The sequence below is a fragment of the Pristis pectinata genome, chromosome 15, assembly GCF_009764475.1.
Source record: "Pristis pectinata isolate sPriPec2 chromosome 15, sPriPec2.1.pri, whole genome shotgun sequence".
Taxonomy (NCBI): domain Eukaryota; kingdom Metazoa; phylum Chordata; class Chondrichthyes; order Rhinopristiformes; family Pristidae; genus Pristis; species Pristis pectinata.
This window is the reverse complement of record NC_067419.1, coordinates 46,881,081-46,900,730: the sequence shown is the minus strand read 5'-3', so window position 1 is coordinate 46,900,730 and position 19,650 is coordinate 46,881,081. Positions and strand designations below refer to the sequence as shown.

The 19,650-nt window shown below is 45.7% G+C and overlaps 1 protein-coding gene across 1 annotated transcript in view; it reads left to right on the top strand.

Moving 5' to 3' along the window:
• pawr (PRKC, apoptosis, WT1, regulator) overlaps positions 1 to 19,650 on the top strand; it is a 143,747-nt gene that overhangs the window by 107,975 nt on the left and 16,122 nt on the right. Inside the window, exons 4-5 of the mRNA XM_052030630.1 lie at positions 12,832 to 12,863; positions 18,770 to 18,917. Coding sequence (XP_051886590.1) covers positions 12,832 to 12,863; positions 18,770 to 18,917 — 180 coding nt within the window. The remainder of the gene's footprint in view (positions 1 to 12,831; positions 12,864 to 18,769; positions 18,918 to 19,650) is intronic.

Here is a 19,650-nt window from a genome sequence, read left to right as displayed (position 1 = left end):
AATAAGCACACTATTTTAATGCTGTTCTTTAACCTGTCTGTCTCTTGCATCGTACTTGCATTTGTATAAAGGCCAGAAGTACTTTAAATAATGGGATACTTTTTCACCTGAAATGATGGTTAGGTACAAATTGTCTTAACACTGATGAAAGATAGATTCCCTCTCCCTGCTCCTGTGGTTATTACTTTGTAATTGGTTTATTATTGTCACATGTATTGAGGTACAGTGAAAAACTTTGTTTTGCATGCCATCCATACAGACTATTTCATCACGTCAGTACATTGAGGTAGTACATGGGAAAACAATAACAGAATGCAGAATATAGTGTTACAGTTACAGAGACAGTGCAGGCAGACAATAAGGTGCAAGGTTACGATGAGGTAGATTGTGAGGACAAGAGTCCATCTTATCATACTAGGGGACCATTCAATAGTCTTTTTACAGCGGGATAGAAGCTGTCCTTGAGCCTGGAGGTACGTGCTTTCAGGCTTTTGTATCTTCTGCCCGATGGGAGGGGGGAGAAGAGAGAACGTCCAGGGTGAGAGGGGTCTTTGATTGTGTTGGCTGCTTTCCCAAGGCAGCGGCAAGTGATGGATTGGACTGCATTCACAACTCTCTGCTGTGTCTTGCAGTCATGAGCAGAGCAGCTGCCATACCAAGCTGTGATCTATCTGGATAGGATGCTTTCTGTAGTGCAGCAGTAAAAATTGGTGAGAGTCAAATGGGGACATGCTGAATTTTCTCAGCTTTCTGAGGAAGTAGAGACGTTAGTGAGTTTTTTTTCCCCCATAGTGTCCACGTAGCTGGACCAGGACAAATTGTTGGGAATATTTACACCTAGAAACTTGAAGCTCTCAATCATCTCCACCTCAGTACCATTGACACAGACAGGGCCATGTAGTGCTCCCTGCTTCCTGCAGTTACTTGCCCAAGCTTCTCCAATGGTACCTTCCAAACACACGACCTCTATAGCAAGGCAGTGGGTGCATGGGAACCTGCAGGGTCCCCTCTCCCTTTGAAAACTGTTGTTGGTCCTTCACCATGTTTGGGTCCTGATGGAACTCCCTCTCCAACAGCACTGTGGGAGCATCTTCACCAGGAAGACTGCAGCAGTGACTCCTTCCCAACTCAGGGGGATATGGAGACGGGCAATAGATACTGACCTTACCAGTGAGAATCAGGTTCATTATCACTGACTTATAATTTGTAAACTTTGTTGTTTTGCGGCAGCAGTACAGTGCAAAGACATAAAATTACTATAAATTACAAAGTAAATAAATAGTGCATAAAGGAATGAGGTAGTGTTCATGGGTTCATGGACCGTTCAGAAATCTGATGGCAGAGGGGAAGAAGCTGTTCTTAAATCATTGAGTGTGGGTCTTCTGGCTCCTGTACCTCTCCCTAATGGTAGTAATGTGAAGAGGGCATATCCTAGATGGTGATGGTCCTTAGTGATGGATGCCGCCTTCTTGAGGCACGTCCTCGATGGTGGGGACACGTCCCTTGTGAATAAAGAGTTAACCTCTAGAAATACTACCACCTAGTTGTGTTAAACTCGTAGGCATTTTAAAGTAACTCAGTTTAAAGGTTAACTAGGTAGCACTGGAAACCTGTGCTCTTGACAGCTGAGCACTGGGCTTTTGATTCTGGTGATGTACATTTTGGCAGACTTCCGCCATTGAACCTGGATGGAATTTTCAACGGGAATGTCCAAATGGCTTTGGTTGAATTTCAAATTGGAAAGCCATTGTCTCACTGTGACTGCTGATTCCTTTCATCCCTGTGATCATCTTCCCTGCCTTTCTTCTGTCGTGCCAGGGCTACACTGTCACTCAGATCCCCCTTCCGACTTCTGTGGAGTGTGTTTGCTTCTTGTTATTCTGTGATGTAGCCTTGGCTCCTGTCCCCTGATCGGGATCCTTCTACTTGTGTCAACACTGAGTCTCTGTCTTGCTCACATCTGCTGTGAGTTAGCTGCTTTGATTTGTGTACTGATGAAAAACAGCATGTATTTTAAGTGGGAAACATTTCTGCCTTAAAATCCCTAGCAGCGCCGAATGGAAAACATTCCAGTATCTCATCTGTACTTAATAGCATTTTCGACTGGTATGAGTAAATATTAGTTTACAGAAAAGTTTCCACCCACAGAAGAATTCTGTTGAAAATAACCAAGGTCTGAGTCAGCATTTCACAGTGCCCAATACTTACAGTTGTGTTTCTCAGGATTGCTTAGGATACTTAGCACAGCAAGAGCCCAGGAAGCTCGTGAGGTTCTGCCTATCCTCCCTGGCCTGGCTGACACAGCCTATCCTCGACCTTTCTCACTGGTGATACCAATCTCCACAATGGCAGCTACCCTGGGGCAGGAGGTGCAGAAGCCTGAAGTTCCACACCACCAGGTTCAGGAACAGCTACTTCCCTTCAACCATTCTGTTCTTGAACCAACCGACACAACCCTAATCACTACAGTTTAGCAACACTATGACCACTTTGACCACTTTGATCACTTTGCACTAAAATAGATTTTTTTTTGTTTTAAATTGTGTCCTTTCTTGTAAAAATTGGTAAATTGGTTTATTATTCTCACATGTACCGCAGTACAGTGAAAAACTTGTCTTGCATACTGTTCCTACAGATCAATTCATTACTCAGTGCATTGAGGTAGTACAAGGGAAAACAATAACAGAATGCAGAATAAAGTGTAACAGCTACCGAGAAAGTGCAGTGCAGGCAGACAATAAGGTGCAAGGTGGTAATGAGGTAGATTGTTAGGTCAAGAGTCCATCTTATCGTATTAGGGAACCGTTCAATAGTCTAAAAACAGCGGGATAGAAACTGTCCTTAAGCCTGGTGGTACGTGCTTTCAGGCTTTTGTATCTTCTGCCCGATGTGAGGGGGGAGAAGAGAGAATATCTGGGATGGGAGGGGTCTTTAATTATGTTGTCTGCTTTACTGAGGCAGCGAGGTGTAGACAAAGTCCCTGGAGAAGAGGCTGGTTTCAGTGATGTGCTGAGCTGTGTCCACAACTCTGCACAGTTTCTTGCGGTCACGGGCAGAGCAGTTGCCATACCAAGCTGTGGTGCATCCAGGTAGGATGCTTTCTATCTTGAGCACAAGGCAGAAGCTCCCTGTACAGTCCTGTTTAACCAAGACCTAGTCTGCTTTCTCAGGTGGATGTAGAAGAAAAATTCCACGGCACTCTCTCAAAAATCTTGTTGGGGTTCAGACCTATTATTCTCCCCAATTTAGGTAAATTAGATACATTTAAGAAGCATGTGGACAGATATATGGATGACAAGAGTTTAGAGGGATATGGGCCAAGTGCTGGGAAATGGGATTAGCATGAGAATACATCTTGGTCTGCATGGACACATATGGACCAAAGGGCCTTTTACTGTGCTGTGCATCTCTATGACTCTAATCATTAAAACATTATCTGGTCATTATGAGATTGCTGTTTGTGGGAACTTGTGGTGAACAAATTGACCACCATGTTTACTACAGTATAACAGAGACTTCACTTCTAAAGTACATTAGTTCTTTGGGAAGTCCCTTGGTCATGAACAGTGCTATAGAAGTGAAAGTGGATGGTGGGGTGGCTTTTCATCGAGTATTCAGTAATTGATTATTTTGTTTCAAGGTTCATGTTTTCCATTCTGAGGTCAAGAACTTCATCCAGTGGGTGGTCAGATTTCATTTTTCGGCATTGTCAATGGTAGGGGATCTTCAGTCCCTATCCCATGTGAACCAGACCCACAGCAATGTGGTTGACTCTTCATTGCCCTCTGTAATGGCCTGCCAAGGAGATGTTGGACAAACTTGGGTCGTTTCTCTGGAGCGTCAGAGTCTGAGGGTCATCCTGATAGAAGTTTATAAAATTATGAGAGGCATAGATAGGGTAGTCAGTCAGAATCTTTTTCCCTGGGTAGAAATGTCAAATGCTAGTGGACATAAGAGGGGAAAGCTCAAAGGAGATGTGCGGTGCAAGTTTTACACAGAGAGTGGTGGGTACCTGAAACAGGCTGTCAGGGGTGGTGGTGGAAGCAGATATGATAGTGGTGTTTAAGTGGCTTTGTGACAAATGAATATGCAGGGGATGGAGGGATATGGATCATGTGCAGGCAGAAGAGATATAGTTTTTGGCATCGTGTTTGGCACAGACATTGTAGGTCGAAGGGTCTGTTCCTGTCTAGAGATCAGGACAATTAGGGCTGGTCAATAATTACTGGTCTTGCCAGCAATGGATAATTAAAAATCTATATTTAATTATGCACACTGACCTTCCTCATGTCAAGTTTACTGCTGAGTTCCCTGCTTGAGTTGAAATGAAAGAAATTTATGAAATCCAGGGATAAGTAGCTGGTTCCTAATATGGAAATGAACAGGCAATAAAGTTTGTGCTTGCATCCAAGAAAATAATTCCATCAATTACATAGAACATATCCTTCTGGGAACATTGCTAGTAGCTCTGTGACCTCTTATCATGTGCTCAGCACCTCCCAGATGTTTTCACAGCCAGGAGATAAGCTTTAGATACATCGGTATGTCAATGAAAGAATGTCCAAATGTACTAACCCTGGCAAAGGTTGGTGGACAGATATCCACCAGCACACAATGACAACTTCAAATGGGACTTTGTCTTCACTGGAGGAAGACTTCAGGGAGCTGACCTTCAAGTTCCAATTTCCATAGCGAAAGAAAGTAAAACAAAACTGCAGATGCTGGAAATCTGAAATCAAATGCTGGAAACACTCGGCAGGCCAAGCAGCGTCCGTGGAACAAGAAACAGTTATTGCTTCAGGTCCTGGACACTTTGTTAAAACTGGGAGAGAAAAACAAGTTAGTTTTCAGTAGGAGAGAAGGTGGGGGAGGGATGAGTAGAACAAGAGAATCTCCCTGAGAGCGTAAGTCCAACTGGGTGAATTAGGGCAGTTACCAGCACATTAAGCTTCTTTGTGTAAGGTATTGTAAATGTTGAGGTGGTGGGATGTGCCCAGCTGGGTAGACTATACAAGAGAAACAAAGGACCGCAGATGCTGGAATCTAACTGAAAAACACGATGATGCTGGAGGAACTCAGCAAGCCAGGCAGCATCCGTGGAGAAAAGCAGGCGGTCAATGTTTCTGAAGAAGGGTCCTGACCCGAAACGTTGACCGCCTGCTTTTCTCCGAGAATGCTGCCTGGCCTGCTGAGTTCCTCCAGCATCGTCGTGTTTTTCATTTGGGTAGGCTGTACACATAGATAGAGAAAAACTGAGCCAAAATAATGACAGGACCTGAGGCGTTAACTGTTTCTGTCTCCACAGATGCTGCCTGACCTGCTGAGTGTTTCCAGCAGTTTCTGCTTTTATTCCAATGCCCATAGTGTTGGAGCAACAAAAGATCTGCTGGAGGAACCCCCTGAGTTCCTTGAGTAGACTGTTTGTTGCTCCAGATTCCAGTGTTTGCTGTCTCTAGTGGCCCCATAGTGTTGGGCTGGGTGCATCTGCCTGGATAAAGGGCTGAAGTTTCTGGAGTGAGCCTTGAACCTGTGACCTGCAGGCACACAGGGACAAGATTGCTCCCCACCAAAACGGCAGTGTTCTGTGTATTTTGTGATGAATGGGATTAAGTACAGGAAGAATCGAAAATTTATGGTAGAAAACTTAACGTGTGAAAGTGGCTACCAACACTGACAAAACCAGTCCATCCTCATTGTCCCTGAACTTTGTGGATTGCTGGCCATTTGAGAAGTTAGTCAAGAGACAACCACCTTGTTGTGGTATGGAGTCACATATAAACTCAACTGGGTAGGAATGGCAGAATTCCCATTGGTGAACTGGATGGAATTTTATGACAAGCCTTATTGTTTAAAATGGTCATTATTATATTTAATCAGTTAAAGTCAATTAAATACTCCAACTGCATTGGTGGGATTTGAGCTCGTGACTTCAGATCAGCCCATTGGATACAAGTCCAGTAACTTAACCACTCTGCTACTGTGTTTTCTTTATCTTATAGTCAGACAGCAACAAAACAGGACCTTCAGCCCACCACGTCCATGCCAACCATCAATTACCCATCAACACTTATCCCATTTAGCAGCACTTGGTCCACAACCTTCTCATACTTCTTCTCAATACTTCTTCAATGCTGTGAGAAGTCTCTGCCTCCACCACCCCCTTAGGCAATGCGTTCCAGATTCCAACTACCCTCTGGGTGAAAAACTCGTCCTCAGAACCCCTCTAAATCTATTGCCCCCTGGCCCCAAACCTATGTCCATCATTTTTTGATTCTTTTATTAAGGGTTTCTGACCAGCTTCCATTACCTATTGAGCTTCCTGTTCCTTTAAACAAAGGAAGAAGTCCCAATGATGTAACACCTTGGCATGTCCTTAGGCAGTTAAATGCTTTTCAATGATAATGATCTAGTTATTGGTAATGGTCAGGGCTAGTTTTTCACATTTGGTTCACCAAGCATTAAATGCATGGCTGGTGGGAACATTTTGCTTGGTTGGAAATTGAGGATAAATGTTGACCCAGACACATGACACCTTATCTTGTGCTGAGCTGATTTCTTCCACAATCAGTAGATTACTTCTGGACTGATTCTGCCGATATGCAGTTAATTAATCAGTGAATGAAAACTCGGATGTGCCCGGCATGGCAGAATTTGGGGGGTGGATGTTGGTCTGGACGTGGTGACAAATCATTGCTCCTTTCTGGATGGGACCATGTGATCCTTCTCCATTGGATTTCTTTGGTATTGGACTGGGTGCATCAGGTTGGATGAAGTAGAAGTAGAACAGGGAGCTTGGTGGAGAGTAGTCCTGCTCTTGCTGGGATAGAGCCATTCAGCCCAACGAGCCTATCTCACTGTATGGTTAGTTCATGGCTGCACTGAATCTTGCCTCTTGTTTCTCTGTGTTGCTTCCTGAACCCTGTAGCCTTGAGCAGTGAGCAGCCCAGTGGTAGAGCCACTTCCAGCTCCAGTGACCCAGGTTCAATCGCAATCTCTGGCGCTGTCTGTGTGGAGTTTGCACGTTCTCCCTGTGACTGCGTTGGTTTCCCCCGGGTACTCCGGTTTCCTTCCTTGTCCCCAAAGACGTGCGGATTAGTTGGTAAATTGCCCCCAGTGTGTAGGTGAGTGGTAGGATCTGGGGGAGTTGTTGGGATAATAAGAGTTAGGATGAGTGGTTCAACATGGACTTGGTTGGCTGAAACAACAAACAATCTGCTGGAGGAACTCAGCGGGTCAGGCAGCAGTGGGGGAGGAAAAGACTTGTCGACGTTTTGGGTCAAAACCTTGCATCAGAACATGATGCAGGGTTTCAAACCGAAACGTTGACTATTCCTTGCCCCCCCCCCCCAGATGCTGCTTGACCCAGTGAATTCCTTCATAAGATTGCTTTTGCAGCAGATTCCAGCATCTGCAGTCTCTGGTGTCTCTGTTGATTGGCTGAAGGCCTGTTTCCCTGCTCTTATGCCTCTATGACTATAATATCATATTCTGAATCAGGTTTATTATCACTGACTTCTGTGTCATGAAATTTGTTGTTCTGTGGCAGCAGTACAGTGCAAAGACATAAAAATTACTATAAATTACAAAATAATTAAATAGTGGAAAAAAAAAGGAATAACGATGTAGTTCATCGACCGTTCAGAAATCTGATGGTGGAGGAGAAGAAGCTGTTCCTGAATCATTGAGTGTGGGTCTTCAGGCTCCTGTACCTCCTCCCCGGTGGCAGTAAAGAGGGCATGTCCCAGATGGTGAGGGTCCTTAGTGATGGTTCCGCTATCTTGAGGCACCACTTCTTGAAGGTGTCCTCAATGGTGGGGAGGGCTGTGCCCGTGATGGAGCTGGCTGAGTTTACAACCCTCTGCAGTCTCTTGAGATCCTGTGCATACCAGGCGGTGATGCAACCAGTGAGAATGCTCTCCACCGTACATCTATAGAAATTTGCAAGAGTCTTTGGTGACATACCAAATCTACCAATTTGGCTTCTACCCTCTTCCTTTCCAGTCCTGATGAAGGGTCTCAGCCCGAACCGTCGACTGCTTATTTCCCTCCATAGATGCTGCCTGACCTGCTGAGTTCCTCCAGCATTTTGTGTGTGTTGCTCCAAATCTACCATTGTTGCTTGAAGCTTTGCAGTTGAAGTCCAGTCTCCCCAGTGTTTCTGGGGAGAGAGTTGCAGGTTCCCACTGCCTCTGTGTGATGAGGCATTGATGCTTCCCAGCATCTTCTGGACTCATGCACCATGTTCTCGAGCACTGAGGCAGTGGTGCATGGCCGGATGTGGTGACTCTCCACCAGGACATTTGACCCGTCTTGATCTGCTGTCTCGAGTGGACGTAGTGGATCCTGGGGTGCCGTCCTGAAGAAGAGCAACGTTCCCTTGGCCATTATTTAACCTCTTACCTGGAGTAACTCTCGCCCCACTCCCTCTGTGTTGACCCTCACTGCCCCACCCCTTCCATTGTCCCAACAACACAGCCTGGTCTCTCCCCTCCCTGCCCATCCCCACCTCGTTGTCTCCCTCACCCACTCCTGCTGTTCCCTCTTCTCTCCAAACTGGCCTAAATCCTGTGGGGACAATGGGGCACAGACTCAGTGGGCTGAAGGGCCTGTATTCATGCTGTACGTCTCATTGACTCTTTTCCCCATTCCTCTCTCTCTCCCTTCCCCTTCTCCTGTACTTTGTCTCTCCCAACCCTCCCACCTGTCTCCCCTCCTACCCCAAAAGTCCTACGCACTCTTCTCTCCCCCTTCCCATCTCAATCTTCCTTCCCGCTGCCCCTCTACCTCTACCCTTGCTGTCTCCATCCATCCTCCCCACCCATCCTCTCCCTCCCCTGCCCTCCCTCCCCACCCTGAACTCTGACTCTCCCTGGACATCTCTCTCTGCTATGTCCCTGTCTACCTGCTGTGTGTATAACCCGAAGCTGGATCCCATCTCAACCACTGATGCATTGGTCCCCACACCATAAGACATAGGAGCAGAATTAGGCCATTTGGCCTATCCAGTCCGCTCCACCATTCAATCATAGCTCATTTATTTTTCCCTCTCAACCCCGTTCTCCTGCCTCCTCCCCGTAACCTTTGATGCCCTTGCTAATCGAGAATGTCTCAACCTCCACTTTAAATACACCCAATGACTTGGCCTCCACAGCCGTCTGTGGCAATGAATTCTGCAGATTCACCAGCCTTTGGCTAAAGAAATTCCTCCTCATCTCTGCTCTAAAGGGACGTCCTTCTATTCTGAGGCTGTGCCCTCTGGTCCTAGACTCTCCCACTACTGGAAGCATGATACGATTGTCACCATGGATTCTTCTGAAACTGCAACCCTCTCAGAGCTGCCAATTTAGTCCGAGCCTTTCACCTTGTTTCTGTGGGACCAGAAGCCACCAACTGCTACAAGCTCACGCCAGCTCTGCAGATCCAATGTTTCTTGGCAACACCGAACATTTTCTGACCTTTTCTTGTAAAATATTGTTGGCTTCACAGCACGCTCCTCCAGATGTTTTTGTTTAGGAGATTAAGGGTTCCGATCTCATGCGAGATGTTTTGCACACCAAGTAACAGATACCAGGGGTCTTAAAATGCTGTAAACTAATCAACAGGCTTATACATTCATAGAAGCCTTGATTAGTGTCCGATCCTTTGAAACTCAGATCAGGTTACACACTGAAGTTTGCTTGGTTACCTGTTAATTATCCGTGGTAGATATTGTTTTAAAATAAAACCTGAAGACATAGGAGCCATTCAGCCCATTGAGTCTGTTCCACCATTCAATCATGGCTGATTTTTCCAACCCCATTCTCCCACCATATCTCTGTAACCCTTAACCCCCTTACCAGTCGAGAACCTATCAATCTTTGCCTTTAAAACACCCAATGACTTTGCCTCCACAGCCCTCCATGGCAACGAATGCCACAGATTCACCACCCTGTGGCTGAAGAAATTCCTCATCTCAGTTCTAAAGGATCGTCCCTTTATTCTGAGGCTGTGCCCTCGGGTCCTGGACTCTTCTGCTGATGGAAACATCCTCTCCACATCCACTCTATCCAGGTCTTTCAGTATTTGATAAGTTTTAATGAGATCCCCCTTTATCCTCCTGAACTCCATCGAGTACAGGCCCAGAGATATCAAATGCTCCTCATACGGCAACCCTTCCATTCCCGGGATCATTCTTGTGAACCTCCTCTGGACCCTCTCCAGGGCCAGCACATCTTTCCTTAGATACGGGGCTCAAAATTGCTCACAATATTCCAATTGCGGTCTGACCAACACCTTATAAAGCCTCAGTAGTACAACCTTCTAGTTTTAGTTTACTTTGACTCTACGACACAGAACGTATTTCCCTTTCAACTCTGTCATCTCAGTGGGTAGTTAGCTGAGGATTTTGACAGTGTTAGTTGCTTTACAAGACAGGCATGGGTCTAGTGTAGGTGCTTAGAGATGAGGGACTTCAACTCCAGGGTTGGTTGGGAGAAGCCAGCATTGTTCTCCTTGGAGCAGAGAAGATCCTTAGGAGCTTTAATGGAGTTAGACAGGCTCGTGGTGAGTTTAGTTTGGGTCGGTAAGGGGAGGTGTTCCCATTTGTGGATGGTCCACAGGCCAGAGGACATTGACATAAAATTTTAGGCAAAAGATACAAAAGGAAGTGAGGAGGGGTGTTTTTCAGTTGGAGGGTAATTGTGATCTGGCACTCACTATGAGGGTCGTGGAGACAGAATCAGTCAGGGTCTTCAGAAGGGAAAATAACACAAAACTGCTGGAGGGACTCCGTGGGTCAGGCAGCATCTGTGGAGGGAAATGGACAGTTGACATTTCAGGTCGAGACCCTTCATCTGGACTTCAGAAGGGAATGTGAGGGTAAATAAGTTGCAGGGCCAAGATGGTGCCGGAGCATGGCGACATGTTGCAAGCTGCTTTCTACAGATCTACTCATTACCCTTACTATAATCATTCTATACTTTTAAATTTAAATTCTATGTCACTTGCTATACCTTATTGCTGTGACACTTTGTACTGTTATTGTTTTTACCTGTACTACATCAATGCACCCTGTACTAACTCAATGTAACTGCACTGTGTAATGAATTGACCTGTACAATCGGTGTGCAAGACCAGTTTTTCACTGTACCTTGGTACAAGTGACAATAATAAACCAATACCAATACCAGAAAGAGTGCTGGAATGGGACTGATGTGATACCTCTACCAGCAGCTGACATAAACCTGATGGGCTGAATGGCCTCTTGTAATATAACAATTCTATGATACTATAGTTTTGAAACAGAGGACAGTCAGAGGACATTGAACCTATCATATCTAATTAAACCCCCAATCACCTGTTCTCTCACACACCCGCGCGCGCGCGCTCACACACACACACACACACACACACACACACACACACACACACACACACACAACACACACCACACACACACACACCCTATCTTTCCCTCTAGCCCTGTAAATACATTCCCTTTCAAACATCTCTGACACAGTAGTCAGCATATAGAGCCACTGCCTCACAGCTCCAGTGGCCCGAATTCAATCCTGACCTCTGGTCCTGTCTGCGTGGAGTTTGCACATTCTCCCTGTGACTGCGCAAGTTTCTCCCATGTCCCAAAGCTGTGCAGGTCAGTGGGGTAATTGTCCACTGTAAATTGCCCCTAGTGTGTAGGTGAGTGGTGGAATCTGGGGGGAATTGATGGGATTGGTGTAAGTGGGTGGTCAGTGCAGACGTGGTGGGCCAAAGGGCCTGCTTTTGTACCAGGTGACTCTGGTTCCCCTTTTGCAAGTTCCCATTATACCTGCTTCTTTCAGCAGTGCATCCCAGATCACCACCATCGCAGAGGTTAAAGCCCCACTTGCCCCTTCTGGTTCTTTCACCAGTTACGTTACGTCCAAGCTCTTACTTGAGGTAATTGCCCTGTCACTGGAAACCCTATATTCTCTTTCAACACTGTTGATCATGTTGGAAGTCTCTTAATCTCCTTGTGAGCTATGATGAGAGTATCTCTCTGCTCATCTTCTCCCTGTCCCTGTAAGTGGTGCATTCTTAGACCTGCTCTGTAAATATACCTCTGTTCTGATGCCTCTTACGGATTCCCTGTACCATGCGCAAGAAAGCTCTCCAATTTGTTACCCCTTCCACTATTGAAGTATTGTCCAAAGCGCTTCACTCTTTAGCCACTGTTGTAAATAAGAAAGGACATTGTAGCATTGGAGGCAATCCAAAAGAGATTCAGGTCTTTCAATTTTTCTTTTCTTCATTCCTTCCAGACTGGTACTACAGTGACCAAGTTCAAGTTTATTGTCACAGGCATACATACCCAGGGTATAAGTGCCAAGAAAATAGCCTCTTGCAGCATCAGTACATTACAAGATGAGGACTAACATAAGTTAACATAAACTTAAGTTAATATGAATTATACTTGACTTTCACAACAAAATAAACAAAATGACACTAGTGCAATTCGAGAGAGAGAGAAAGAAATGTAGTCCGAGGCAGTGTTAGAGTTTTTCAGGTGGGTTCAAGAACCTGATGACAGTGGGGAAGAATGTTGTTGAACCTTGAGGTGTGGGTCAGGCTCCTGTACCTCCTGCCTGATGGCAGCATCGAGAAGAGGGCATGGCCTGGATAGTGGGGGTCCCTGATGATGGATGTTGCCTTCCTGAGACATCGCCTCTTGTAGATGTCCTTGTTGGTGAGGAGAGCCGTACCCATGATGGAGCTGGCTGACTATTCACCAATAACCCCAGCCCTAGGAGGATAATGTGTGTGAAATGTCTGAGACATTATTCAGTAAATCTTACCTTTTGTTTCTCTTTTTAGGAAAGTTCCAGAACTACAAGTCGATGGAAAAGGTAAGGAATTTTTTCTGAATTACCAGTTTTATATGCTAATTAAGGCACTAACCAAGGTGTGATTTTCAAGGAACTGGATGCTGCACACTCAAACCTCTACCACAGTGGGCTGGATGGTCCCATTCCCGGGTCTCCACCCTTCCCCTGCACTGTTTCCAGGGTCTCTGGCCTCCTTCCCGGACATTGCCAGGTCCTTGGATCTTCATTCCCCCTTCCCCCCACCCCCCCAGAGTCTCCACCTTCTTGCTCGGCCATTCCCAGAGTTTTTTTTCTCCCTGTTGGTCATTCCAAGGGTCTCCGGACTGGAGTGTGGCTGATCCTGGGGCTGTTCATCCAGTCCCACACCCACCATTTCTCCAGTGGACCTTACAGACCAAACCAGTCATCTCCCTAGAGTGAAGCAGTCAGCTCAGTGCACCAAGCGATGGGCGGCACGGTAGTGTAGCGGTTAGCGTAACACTATTACAGTGCCAGCAACCCGGATTCAATTCTGGCCGCTGTCTGTAAGGAGTTTGTATGTTCTCCCCTTGCCTGCATGGGTTTCCTCCGGGTGCTCTGGTTTCCTCTCACGTTCTAAAGACGTATGGGTTAGGAAGTTGTGGGCGTGCTATGTTGGCGCCGGAAGCATGGCGACACTTGCGGGCTGCCCCCAGAACACACTACGCAAAAAGATATATTTCACTGTGTGTTTCGATGTACGTGTGACGAATAAAGATATCTTAATAAAAACAATAATGATGAAACATTTAACTGGCAGAACTAAGTGGCACAAGTTAATTGCTTTAAAACAGAATAAAAAATGTTCATGTAAGTTAAGCTTCTGTCTATCTCTCGAAATTAGCATTACCATAATTAATCAATGTAAATATTATATTTCTGTAACTTTGACTAGTCCACAACTTAGCTGCAACCATTGTAAGTTAAGTCGGGCGCACCCTACTGATCCCTTTTTACGTATCAGTATGTTCCCCACACCAAGGGCCAGTCCCACCACAACCGAGACTTCACTCTTATTTCTCCACTGCTCCCAGTCCCACCATCAGCTCTGTGTGGACTTGAGGTCACTCTCGCTGGCATGAAATAATATCACCTGCCCAGTGGAAAGTCCAGGTTAGACCATGAGATTTAGGAGCAGAATTAGGCCATTCGGCCCATCAAGTCTGCTCTGCCATTCAATTATGGCTGATTTATATTTCCTTCTCAACCCCATTCTTCTGCCTTCTCCCCGTAACCTTTGACACTTACTGATCAAGAACCTATCAACCTCTGCTTTAAATGTACCCATTGTTGACCAGTATGGGGTCACCCCAGAACAGAAACGGCTATAAACATTTTACAAATGAGGATGACTGTGCGCTGAAGGGTTGCAAGTATGGTGAGGTACAAGTACAATGGAGAAACTTGCTTGCAGCAGCATCACAGGCATGTAGGTGCAGACAACACACAGAATATAAATTGTACATGAATTATACATAGTTGGATGTGGCTCAGTATACAGCACCCTCACCTCTGAGCCAGAGATTATGGGTTCAAGTCCTGCTCCAGAGAATTGAATGCAGAAATCTGGGCTGACACACTGGTGCAAAACCAATAGACCAAGATCACATGCAATTTTGTCAAATATTCTCCAGAGCTGAGGAGCCAGGCATTACTGGTCTTACCACAAGGTCTGTAGGGGTCTGCTTTCACGGGCAAATTGAGGAGGTGCCCCGCCACAGACCTCTGTATCTGTGCCTACACTAACAGCTGTTTAATTCTTGGTCATTTTTGAGTAAGGGATTTTCCTGATTGTACCCAAGATCATGGGCCACTAATTGGATTTGATTTGTCATCTTGACAGGATATGAGCCAACTTCCAGTTCATTGGCTAATTCACAGCTCTCTCTTAGAACCAAGTACCTTCAGTTCCTCTAAACCATCTGAACTTTAGATCACTCGTGAACCTGTTTTGCTCTCTGTTGTCACTCAAGCAGGGTTAGTCTCCCCTACACTTCAAATGATCTTACTCTTCAAAGCCTCTCAGATCTCCTCCTTTGGTCTCCCTTGACATTCCAGGTGAATGCCGTCTACCCCTTGTCTTTAAACCCCTGCACATTTTTCTAGCCACGTTTCTGAGTGTTAGTTATCCCACACAGAGCCCTCAGCCTCTTCATTAGTACAGAGTATTTTCCTTCTGCTTTTCAGTTATCCAGTTTTGCTTGGCATCTGGAGCTGGATTAAGTATTGATTTATCCTGAATACTCAACATTACTCTGTTTAAAGGTATTCCATTCATCCACGACTGAATATTCATTTGCTGAAATTGTTCCCTTTATTTTCAGACTGGTAGTGTCACGGTTAGTGTAACGCTATTTCAGCGCCAGCAACCCGGGTTCAATTCTGACCACTGTCTGTAAGGAGTTTGTCCGTTCTCCTCGTGTCTGTGTGGGTTTCCTCCGGGTGCTCCGGTTTCCTCCCACATTCCAAAGACTTAGGGGTTAGGAAGTTGTGGGCATGCTATGTTGGCACTGGAAGAGTGGCGACACTTGCGGGCTGCCCCCAGAACACTCTCAGTAACGCAAAAAGATGCATTTCACTGTGTGTTTCGATGTACATGTGACTAATAAATAAATATCTTAAATATCTTATCTTAAAAGCTGCCGACTATTGATTCTCCTGAATCCCTGGGCATTGGATTTGTTAATTCCAGGTCATTGCTGTTGACCTTTGGGTGTCCCTGCTCCAGTTGTGCATCTTCCTTAACATGCCTTATCTATCAGCACCTCCCTCTGCCCCTCTCTCCTGCATATGTTGATCCAGCTTGTCCTTAAATGGATCTCTGCTCTTCAGCTCAACCACTCAACGTGGGAGTCACCTCCACATTCTCTTTGTCCTGGAGCAGATCTTCAGCCTGAAATCTGAACTCTGTTTCTACCGCCACGGATACTGCCTGACCTGCTGAGTATTTCCAGCATTCTCTGCTTTTATTTTGGACCTGAGGTGTTAACTTTGTTTCCACAGATGCTGCCTGACCTGCTGATTGTTTCAGATTTCCTGCATCTATAGCTCTTTGATTTTCATCTCCTGAATTCCCTGCAGGTTCTCTTGTAAGGATGAACTTCAGTTTTGCTCTCCCTGTAAGTGAAAACACAGTCGGGTAGACAGGGTGGTGAAGAAGGCATTTGGCACACTTGCCTTCATTGGAGTTGGGATGCCATGTTACAGCTGTACAAGTCATTGGTGAGACCACACTTGGATTACTGTGTGCAGTTCTGGTTGCCCAGCTACAGGAAGGATGTCACTGAACTAGAAAAGGTGCAGAAAAGATTTACAAGGATGTTAGTGAGATTGGAGGGCTTGAGTTATAAGGAGAGGCTGGATAGACTGGGACAAGTATGCAAGGCAAGTTTTTCACTGTACCTCGGTACAAGTGACAATAATAAACCAATACCAATTCCAATTGTTTTTTCCCTGGAGTGTAGGAGGTTGAGGGGTGACCTTATGGAGATGTATAAAATCATGAGGAGCATAGATAAGGTGGATGGTCACAATCTTTTTCCCAGGGTAGGGGAGTCTAAAATAGGTTTGTGAGAGGGGAAAGACTTAGAAGGGACCTGAGGGGCAACTTCTTCATGCAGAGTTTGGTTGAACATACAAAGAACATAGAACGTTACAGCACAGTACAAGCCCTTCGGCCCACAATGTTGTGCTGACCTTTTAGCCTACTCTAAGATCAATCTAACCATTCCCTCCCACATAGCCCTCCATTTTTCTATCATCCATGTGCCTATCTAAGAGTCTCTTAAATGTCCCTAATGTATCTGCCTCCACCAGCACCCCTGGCAGCGCGTTCCACGCACCCACCACTCTCTGAAAAAACTTACCTCTGATATCCTCCCTGTACTTTCCTCCATTCACCCTAAAATTATGTCCCCTTCTGTTAGCCATTTCCACCCTGGGAGAAAATCTCTGACTGTCCACTCGATCTATGCCTCTTATCATCTTGTACACCTCTCTCAGGTCACCTCTCATCCTCCTCCTCTCCAAAGAGAAAAGCCCTAGCTCGCTCCACCTATCCTGGTAAATGGTATATGGAAGGAGCTGCCAGAGGAAGTGGTGGGGGCGAGTACAATTATAATATTTCAAAGCCATTTGGACAGGTACAAAAATAGAAAGGGCCTAGAGGGATATGTGCCAGACGCAGGCAGGTTGGCATGGATGAGTGGGGCAGAAGGGCCTCTATGACACTCTTCTGTTCCGTGTTCTTGAAGGAGATTCTTTCTTTCTGCACCTTCTCTGGTGTATCTACATCTACTTTTCATTGCCTGATAATCAAATTTGTGTACAATATTACCAGTGAGTGATAAGCCACGTTAAACACAGTCATTCTGTATATGATGTTCTTTGTGGGTGACATAACCTTATTTTATAGTTTGCGTTACCAATAGTACCAAGTAGCACTGACTGCAACACCTTATGACTCTTCTAAAGCACTGAGTCATAGCTCAGTCATGCATTACCTTTCTAACCTGGAACTCCAGGCCACACTGAAGTTTCTCCTAGTTAATGTTCGTGTGATTGATGTTGGCCATTGAAGCAACTTTCCAATAAAGGTCGAACCAATCTGCTTCCTGATGCTGGCAGAGGCTTATGACTATTCTTTTATTATTAGTTTAAAAGTCCTTCCTGTCACAAATTACCACCAAAACGGTCAGTGATGCAGTAAACACAGGAAGTGCTGGAAGATCTCAGCAGGGCGGGCAGCATCTGCAGTTAATGTTTTAAGTCACAGAGTCATACAGCACAAAAACAGTCCCTTTGGCCCAACTAGTCCATGCTGACCAAAATTCCCTTCCAAGCTAGTCCCATTTGCCCATGCTTGGCCCATATCCCTCTAAACCTTTCCTATCCACGTACCTGTCTAAGTACCTTTTAAATGTTGTTAACATGCTTGCCCCAACCATTTCCTCTGGCAGCTCGTTCCATGTATTGAGCACCCTCTGGCTGAAAAAGTTGCCCCTCGGGTTCCTATTAAATCTCTCCTCTCTCACCCTAAACCTATGTCCCCCAGTTCTTGATTCCCCAACCCTGGGAAAAAGACTGTGCACATTTACTCTGTCTATACCCCTCATGACTTTATGCACCTCTATAAGATCACCCCTCATTCTCTCACACTCCAATGAATAAAGTCCCAACCTGCTCAACCTCTCTCCATAACTCAGTCCCTCGAGTCCCGGCAACATCCTCGTAAATCTCCTCTGAACTCTTCCTAGCTTAACAGCATCTTTCCAACAGCAGGGTGACCAAAACTGAACACAATATTCCAAATGTGGCCTCACCAACACTTTGTACAATTGCAACGTAACATCCCAACTTCTATACTCAATGGCCTGACTGATGAAGGCCAACATGCCAAAAGCCTTCTTCACCACCCTGTCAAAGACCTTTCCTCCAAACTGGAGGAATGTAGGCAACTTTATGAGGGTTATTGATGGCAATCAGAGGTGAATCCTTTTCTTCCTCGGATTGGTTGATGGACTATCTATGGGCCAGAGCTCCTTCCTCTTGCTGCCCTCCGAAATAGTGCTATGGATGTCCACCAGAGGGGGAGATTTCTGCTCAGAATGAAGGCACTTCTGACAGTGCAGTGCCTCCTCTATATTCTGTCATCCTCAAAGTGGGCTCAGATCTCTGAGTGCAGCTCAAACCCACAATCCTCCAATCCAGACCGAGTGTGTGACCCATTTTACCACAGCTGACACTGGTGAGATGTGTGAGACAGAACCTCATGTATTCATTTACTAGTTACATGTGCTTTTCATTAATTCACCTGAACCTGTTATATTGAATCGCTCCTATAGTATCTTCATTTTGCTGCAGTTTCACCTCCCCCTTTAAGTTTCAAACTCTCGCATGTTCTCCTGCAGTTCCATGGGTGCACCTGAAGAAGATATCGCAACGTACTCAACCAATAGTCGATACTCTGGTCGAGGAGAGAGGATGGGTTATGGTCGCTATGGAAACTCTGCAAGCTATGGCGGTTCATTAGAGAAGAAATTGGAGGAATTTGAAAAGGTATGTGGGTGGGAGGGAAGAAGAGAGAGTGACAGAGAAATAGCCAGGTTTTTCTGGGTAGCTGTGTTTATTCTGGGCAGCTAGCTACCTCCGACAGCAACACACAAATTGCTGGAAGACCTCAGCGGGTCAGGCAGCATCTGTGGAGGGAAATGAACAGTTAACGTTTCGGGTCGAGACCCTTCTTCAAAACCTCTGGCACCTAGCACTGCCTGTTCATCACTACCACAGCAACTATTTCCAAAGGTGCAGTGCAGTGGAACAGCCAGCAGAGCCACTGCCTCACAATTCCAGAGGCCCGGGTTCAATCCTGACCTCCGCCGCTCTCTGTGTGGAGTTCGCACGTTCTCCCTGTGACCATGCGGGTGCTCGGGTTTCCTTCCACATCCCAAAGATGCACGGGTTGGTAGGTTAATTGGCTGCTGTAAATTGCCCCAACTGTGTTGATGAGTGGTAGAACCTGGGGAGGATTAGCTTATTTTGTTGTCACATAAATCAGGGTGCAATGAAATTCCTTGCTTGCGTGAAGTTCACAGAGTGAACAGTGTACATGGTAATAATAAATACAACGATAAATACAGCGACGAACGCAAAGCAACAGAAGGGCGCAAAGTACAACAGTGCGATCTGAAGTAGTGCAAAAAGAAATGCTAAAGTGACGATAACCAAAGAGGTAGAATTAAGGGTTCGAGAAGATGGCAGCACCACCAGGAAGGAGGAATGAAAGAGGTGA